At 51.7% G+C, this 8249-nt stretch overlaps 1 protein-coding gene across 1 annotated transcript; it reads left to right on the top strand.

The window, feature by feature from the left end:
* The first annotated feature begins 2613 nt into the window (after nucleotides 1-2613).
* Nucleotides 2614-7329, top strand: TOB1 (transducer of ERBB2, 1). Its single transcript, XM_038757460.1, has 2 exons — nucleotides 2614-2756; nucleotides 6013-7329. The coding sequence occupies exon 2, from the start codon at nucleotides 6066-6068 to the stop codon at nucleotides 7173-7175; it is 1110 nt and encodes a 369-aa protein (XP_038613388.1). The 5' UTR covers nucleotides 2614-2756; nucleotides 6013-6065; the 3' UTR covers nucleotides 7176-7329.
* The last annotated feature ends 920 nt before the right edge of the window (nucleotides 7330-8249 follow it).

Consider the following 8249-nt stretch of genomic DNA (forward strand, 5'->3'; position numbering starts at 1 on the left):
AATGGGGACTAAGACTGTGAGCCCCCCGTGGGACAACCTGATCATCTCGTAGAGAAGCAGCGTGGCTCAGTGGAAAGAGCATGGGCTTGGAGTCAGAAGTCATGGGTTCGCATCCCAACTCCACCAAATGTCTGCTGTGTGACCTTGGGCAAATCACTTAACTTCTCTGAGCCTCAGATACCTCATCTGTAAAATGGGGATTAAGACTGTGAGCTCCATGTGGGACAACTTGATCACCTTGTATCCCCCCAGTGCTTAGAACAGTGCTCTGCACATAGTAAGCGCTTAACAAATGCCATCATTATTATCTCGTAACCTCCCCAGAGCTTAGAACAGTGCTTTGCACATAGTAAGCGCTTAATAAATGCCATTATTACTATTATTATTAAGTCACAACTTCTCTGCTCCCCAGTTCCCTCATCTGTAAAATGGGGATTAAGACTGTGAGCCCCCCCGTGGAACAACCTGATTAAGTCGTAACCTCCCCAGCGCTTAGAACAGTGCTTTGCACATAGTAAGCCTTTAATAAATGCTATTATTATTGTTATTATTCGCGGGGGAGGGGACCCTCTGAGTCGACGGTTGAATGGCCCCATCCCCACCAGGCCGTTAATGGCAGATGGGACGGTTCCTCTCCCCCTCCTCCCCCTCCCCATCCCCCCCCCCCCCGCCTTACCTCCTTCCCCTCCCCACAGCACCTGTATATATATTTGTACATATTTATTACTCTATTTATTTTCCTTGTACATATTTATTCTATTTATTTTATTTGGTTTATACGTTTATGTTGTGTTGTCTGTCTCCCCCTTCTAGACCGTGAGCCCGCTGTTGGGTAGGGACCGGCCCTATATGTTGCCAACTTGTACTTCCCAAGCGCTTAGTACAGTGTTCCGCACACAGTAAGCGCTCAATCAATACGATTGAATGAATGAATGTTTGTACATATTTATTACTCTATTTATTTTCCTTGTGCATATTTATTCTATTTATTTTATTTGGTTTATACGTTTATGTTGTGTTGTCCGTCTCCCCCTTCTAGACCGTGAGCCCGCTGTTGGGTAGGGACCGTCTGTATATGTTGCTAACTTGTCAATCAATCAATCAATCGTATTTATTGAGCGCTTACTGTGTGCAGAGCACTGTACTAAGCGCTTGGGCAGTACAAGTTGGCAACATATCATCATCATCATCATCATCAATCGTATTTATTGAGCGCTTACTGCGTGCAGAGCACTGTACTAAGCGCTTGGGAAGTACAAGTTGGCAACATAGAGACAGTCCCTACCCAACAGTGGGCTCACAGTCTTGTCCTTCCCAAGCGCTTAGCACAGTGCTCCGCACACAGTAAGCGCTCAGTCAATACGATTGAATGAACGTTTGTACGTATTTATTACTCTATTGATTTTACTTGTACATATTTCTATTTATTTTATTTGGTTTCTACGTTTATGTTGTGTTGTCTGTCTCCCCCTTCTAGACCGTGAGCCCGCTGTTGGGTAGGGACCGTCTCTCTATGTTAACTTGTCCTTCCGAAGCGCTTACTACAGTGCTCCGCACACAGTAAACGCTCAATAAATACGATTGATTGATTGATTGATCGTCTATGTTGCTAACTTGTCCTGCCCAAGCGCTTAGCACAGCGCTCCGCACACAGTAAGCGCTCAATCAATACGATTGAAAGAATGTTTATACACCTTTATTACCCTATTTATTTTCCTTGTACCTACTTATTCTATTTATTTTATTTGGTTTCTACGTTTATGTTGTGTTGTCTGTCTCCCCCTTTCTAGACCGTGAGCCCGCTGTTGGGTAGGGACCGTCTATGTTGCTAACGTGTCCTTCCCAAGCGCTTAGCACAGCGCTCCGCACACCGTAAGCGCTCAATCAATACGATTGAATGAATGTTTGTACATATTTATTACTCTATTGATTTTACTTGTACATACTTATTTATTTTATTTGGTGTATACGTTTTGTTGCGTTGTCTGTCTCCCCCTTCTAGACCGTGAGCCCGCTGTTGCGTAGGGACCGTCTCTGTTGCTAACGTGTCCTTCCCAAGCGCTTAGCACAGCGCTCCGCACACCGTAAGCGCTCAATCAATACGACTGAATGAATGTTTGTACATATTTATTACTCTATTTATTTTATTTGGTTTATACGTTTTGTTGCGCTGTCTGTCTCCCCCTTCTAGACCGTGAGCCCGCTGTTGCGTAGGGACCATGTTCTTCCCAAGCGCTTAGCACAGTGCTCCGCACACCGTAAGCGCTCAATAAATACGATTGAACGCTGACGAGGGGGGCGCCCCCCCTTGACGCGCTGGCGGCCCCGCAATCCGCGGGGGCGGGGCTCCCCGCCTGATGGACAGCCGCCGCGCCCAATCGGCTTCCGCCAGGGGAGCGGGGCCGCCGCCTCATTGGCGAGGCCGGGGCGCTAGGGGGCGGGGCCGCCCGGGCGGCCGGGGCCCCGCGCTGATTGGCAGGGCGGGCTCGGCCAATGGCGGGCGAGGGAGCGTGGTGACGTAGGCCGCGCGCGCGCGCGCCCGGGGCGGGGCGGGCGGTATAAAAGCGGGGGCCGGGGCGCGCGCCGCGGCAGAAGGAGCGGAGCTGGGGTCCGGCGCGCAGCGGGGCAGTCGGGGCCGGGGGGACTGGAGGCCGCCATCACCGCACCCATCTCCGCTCACTCACGCACGGCCTCCGCCGGTTTGGGCCTCACCCCCTCCTCCCCGACCGACAGCCCGACGGCCCTCCCGAGGCCCGGTGAGTAGCTGAGCCGGGGGTGGGGGGTGGGGGTGACGGTGATGCTGCTGCTGCTGATGGCATCTGTTCATTCAATTCAGTCCTATTGATCGAGCGCTTACAAGCAATCAATCAATCGTATCTAGTGAGCGCTTACTTGGCGCAGAGCACTGCACTAAGCGCCTGGGCAGTCCAAGTCGGCAACAGATTTGGACCCAATCCCCCCCCCCACAACAAGGGGCTCGCAGTCTAGAAATGGTGTTTAGTAAACGCTTACTGTGCGCAGAGCACTGCGCTAAGCGCCTGGGAAGGCCAAGTCGGCAACAGATTTGGACCCAATCCCCCCCCACAACAAGGGGCTCGCAGTCTAGAAGTGGTGTTTATTGAGCGCTTACTGTGCGCAGAGCACTGCGCTAAGCGCCTGGGAAGGCCAAGTCGGCAACAGATTTGGACCCAATCCCCCCCCCCAACAAGGGGCTCGCAGTCTAGAAATGGTGTTTATTGAGCGCTTACTGTGCGCAGTGCACTGCACTAAGCGCCTGGGAAGTCCAAATCGGCAACAGATTTGGACACAATCCTCCCCCACCCCCCCAGCAATGGGCTCGCAGTCTAGAAATGGTGTTTATTGAGCGCTTACTGTGCGCAGAGCACTGCGCTAAGCGCCTGGGAAGGCCAAGTCGGCAACAGATTTGGACACAATCCCCCCCCCCCCCCCCCCCCAGCAATGGGCTCGCAGTCTAGAAATGGTGTTTATTGAGCGCTTACAGTGCGCGGAGCACTGCACTAAGCGCCTGGGAAGGCCAAGTCGGCAACAGATTTGGACCCAATCCCCCCCCACCCCCAGCAATGGGCTCGCAGTCTAGAAATGGTGTTTATTGAGCGCTTACTGTGCGCGGAGCACTGCACTAAGCGCCTGGGAAGTAGAAGTCGGCAACAGATTTGGACACAATCCCCCCCCCACCAACGACAAAGGGCTCGCAGTCTAGAAATGGTATTTATTGAGCGCTTACAGTGCGCAGAGCACTGCACTAAGCGCCTGGGAAGTACAGGTCGGCAACAGATTTGGAGATAATCCCCACCCAACAACGGGCTCGCAGTCTGGAAATGGTATTTATTGAGCGCTTACTGTGCTCAGAGCACTGCACTAAGCGCCTGGGAAGTCGAAGTCAGCAACAGATTTGGAGACAGTCCCCACCCAACAACGGGCTCGCAGTCTAGAAATGGTATTTATTGTGCGCTTACTGTGCGCACAGCACTGGACTAAGCGCCTGGGAAGAACAAGTCGGCAACAGATTTGGAGATAATCCCCACCCAACAACGGGCTCGCAGTCTAGAAATGGTATTTATTGAGCGCTTACTGTGCGCAGAGCACTGTATTAAGCGCTTGCGGAGTACAAGTTGGCAACATATAGAGACGGTCCCTGCCCGACAACGGGCTCGCAGTTTAGAAATCGTATTTATTGAGCGCCTACTGTGCGCAGAGCGCTGCGCTGATGAAGCGCTCACCCTGCGCCAAGCGCTGTTGAAGACGGCCGAGCCTCAAAATGGTGCCTGCCCAGCGGCCTGGCCCGCAGGGCCCCCCACCCACCCCGGCCATTGCCGCAACGGATGGATGAAACCCAACCCGTCTCGAAAGGCCCTTTTTCCACCCCCCCACCGGGCCGGAGGAAACGGGCTCCCGTCGGGGACCTATCTTCTGTTTGCCCTTGATCTTTCCTTATCCCCACCCCGCGCTGATCCAGCAACGTTTAAAGGTCGCCCCGTCGCCCGGATTCCCAGGCCCGTTGCCTTATCGGGAGGGAGGGCGGGGAGGGAGAGAGTTGGAGCAGGGGGGGGGGGGCATCGGGGTAAAACAAACGGCAGCCCTTGGAAAAAAACAGAATTTGGAAATGGGCCGTGGCCGGCCTCCCATCCGAAGGGATGCATTGGCCAGATTCTCCCAGTTGGGTTGTAGTCTTCTGGACTGTGAGCCTGTGGTTGGGCAGGGACCGTCTCCGTATGTTCCCAGGCCCTTAGTCCAGTGCTCTGCACACGGTAAGCGCTCAATAAATATGACTGAATGACTTTCGCCCCCCCTTCCCAGCCCCTAGTCACTTTGGATCGCGCCCCCGTCCACTGCAGATCCATCCCTTTTCATCCATCCATCCAGCGCTTAGTAGAGTGCTCTGCACACAGGAAGCGCTCAATAAATACGATTAAATAATAATAATAATGGCATTTATTAAGCACTTACTATGTGCAAAGCACTGTTCTAAGCGCTGGGGAGGTTACAAGGTGATCAGGTTGTCCCACGGGGGGCTCACAGTCTTAATCCCCATTTTCCAGATGAGGTCACTGAGGAGCAGAGAAGTGAAGTGACTTGCCCAAAGTCACACAGCTGAAAAGTGGCGGAGCCAGGATTTGAACCCATGACCTCTGACTCCAAAGCCCGGGCTCTTTCCACTGAGCCATGCCGATTCTCCATGAGTCCCTTGCGGCACATGCCCTCTAACAGGTGGTGCCGCCCCTCATTTGAGCACAGCACCCGGTCCCGGTCCCCTTCACCACGGGCCCCGGGGACAGAAGTCGCTCTGTACGGTTCCTTCCAAATGCTTAGGTATTTTGGTACTAAAATAAAGGTAAGGCACCGAACCTAATGAAGTGTGGAATCCAGAGAGTTCTCTTCAGCCAGCAGGATGGAAAAGGGCCAATTCCGCCCCAGCCAAACCGCCGTCTCTTTACCCTGTGTTGGGTTCGGTTTCTAGTGAAAGGTCCTCGTCAAGAGTTCGGAAGAGCGAGGTAGAGGAAACACCGATCCGTCCAGATCCCGGAGTCTCTTCCGTGGCCCAGGATGATGGGCTTTGCGAAAAGAGGCAGTCAGAGAGTCAGGGCCTCCATCCCCCACCCCGCCACGGTGGAGGGTTTTGTTTTTTTTTTTCCCCAAATGCCCAGCAACAGGGAGGGTGCCCGGGCCTAGTCACCTCACGCCGCCCCGGCTGTCAAACTAGCACTCGGAAGGGGCCGGGGAAAAGTCGGGAGAGCCCCCCAGCTTGGGCCCGGGGGCGGTTTGTGACTTGAACTTCTGTAAACCGTTCCCCAGTGTGCGTCTCTCACCTCGGGTCGGTTGCGCTTTACAAACTTTCCGTTCCCCCGGTTGCTGCCGAAAGGCAAAAAGACTCTTGTGGGTCTGCTGCAGGGGAATATGGGGACATGGAGTGGGGCCTTGGGACTTAGCTTGCACCCGCCTGATTTGGATGTTTGCTTTTGTTTTGTTTTGTTTTTGTTTTTCTTCCTCAAGGAACAAGACCGCTCAACGTGAAGGATAATAGCCTACCGGTACCAGCACTTTGAATGAAATTTTGTTCCTCCGCCACAGACTCAACCCGGTCTCGTTTCTGGAGAGGGTGGGCCGGGGGGGAGGGGTTTGAAACCCACACTGAACCTTGTGGCACAGCAGCTATGCAGCTTGAGATCCAAGTAGCACTAAATTTTATCATTTCCTATTTATACAACAAACTTCCCAGGCGACGGGTCAACATTTTTGGTGAAGAGCTCGAGCGGCTTCTCAAGAAGAAGTATGAAGGGCACTGGTACCCCGAAAAGCCATACAAGGGGTCGGGGTTCCGGTGCATCCACGTAGGGGAGAAGGTGGACCCGGTGATCGAGCAGGCCTCGAAAGAGAGCGGCTTGGACATCGACGACGTCCGGGGCAACCTGCCTCAGGACCTGAGCGTCTGGATCGACCCGTTCGAGGTTTCCTACCAGATCGGGGAGAAGGGACCGGTGAAGGTGCTCTATGTGGACGATAACAACGAGAACGGGTGCGAGTTGGATAAGGAGATCAAGAACAGCTTTAACCCGGAGGCCCAGGTCTTCATGCCCATCAGCGACCCGGCCTCCTCCGGGCCCAGCTCCCCCTCCCCTCCCTTCGGCCACTCGGCCGCCGTCAGCCCCACCTTCATGCCCCGCGCCGCCCAGCCTTTAACCTTCACGACCGCCACTTTCGCCGCCACCAAGTTCGGCTCGACCAAAATGAAGAACAGCGGCCGCAGCAACAAGGTGGCCCGCACTTCTCCCACCAACCTCGGCTTGAATGTCAGTGACCTCTTGAAGCAGAAAGCCATTTCTTCCTCAGTGCACTCTCTCTACGGGCTCGGCCTGGGGAGCCAGCCGCCGCCCCCTCCGGCATCGTCGTCGCCGCCGCCGCAGAAGACCTCCGCTCTTTCTCCCAACGCGAAGGAGTTTGTTTTCCCCACCGTGCAGGGTCAAGGTGGCACCGGTGGAATGTTCCCCGGCGACGGCCCCCTCAGCCTCAGCCCGCTGCTCCAATACAGCAATGCCTTTGATATGTTTGCGGCCTACGGAGGCCTCAACGAGAAGTCTTTTGTGGATGGCTTGAATTTTAGTTTAAATAACATGCAGTATTCTAACCAGCAATTCCAGCCCGTCATGGCTAACTAATAATAAACAAACCGACCGACCGACCGACGGAGAAAATACAAACCCCCACATACACAAGAAAACAAAAAGAGTTGTCCTAAGAGTTGAATCGCATGTGCCCAGGGTGGGTATTTCTCTCCCCCTTGAGATTTTTTTTTTTTCTTTTTTCTTTTTTAAAAAAAAAAACAACAAAAAACAAAGAAAACAGCTTGTAGTTTGGATCCATTCAGGCTTGGTTCGTAAACACGACTTGCATCACTTTTCATTTGCCAACCAAGCACAAAGTTATTTTATACTGACTGTACATTTTAAGATATACTCTCGAATACGGCCTCTTACAGTATTTAAGATATAGCAAGGACACGGCTGATTTTTTTTTATAAAAAATTGGCACTAATAAGTGGGTTTATTGGTCTTTTCTAATTGTATAATTTAATTTAGTACAAAGTTTGTAAAATATCAGAGTATATATATTGTTTCTACGACATGGTATTGCATTTATATCTTTTTACTACAGTGATCTGTGACAGCTGCAGCAGCTTCATGTTGTATTTTTTTTTACTGAAATTGTAAAATATCCATCTTAAAGACATCAACTATTCTAAAAGATTGTGTACAGAATATTCCTGAGTGTTGGAATGAAAATGTACGAATATTTGCTTTTTAAAAAAAACAACACAAAATTGTATTTTCTGTTAAAAAGGTTAAAGATTTTTGCTATATATTATGGAAGAAAATGTAATCGTAAATATTAATTTTGTACCTACATTGTGCAATACTTGAAAAAAACGGTATAAAAGTATTTTGAGTCAGTGTCTTACATGTTAAGAGGGACTGAAATAGTTTATATTAAGTTTGTATTAAAATCCTTTAAAATGAACTTGCTCCTGTGGTTTTTTTTTTTTTTTAAAACGTGGTGCTGGAGAGGTGAGCCTTGCAGTATCAGTGCTGTAAATGCCGGTGATGGAGAGGTCTGACTCATTTTTTGCGAGGGGGGCGGTGGAAAGTGAATGTTGAACCCCGGGCCGTGCAGCGAGTTCTGGCAAGGCGGGGAGGGGGGAGACGGGCAGAGCGTTTTTCCCCGCTCGTCGCCCG

This window comes from Tachyglossus aculeatus, chromosome 15 (assembly GCF_015852505.1).
Source record: "Tachyglossus aculeatus isolate mTacAcu1 chromosome 15, mTacAcu1.pri, whole genome shotgun sequence".
In the NCBI taxonomy this organism is placed as follows: Eukaryota; Metazoa; Chordata; class Mammalia; order Monotremata; family Tachyglossidae; genus Tachyglossus; species Tachyglossus aculeatus.

What these genes read in the sequence shown, in the direction of transcription:
- TOB1 (XM_038757460.1), top strand. Translation starts at nt 6,066, where the DNA reads ATGAAATTTTGTTCCTCCGCCACAGACTCAACCCGGTCTCGTTTCTGG.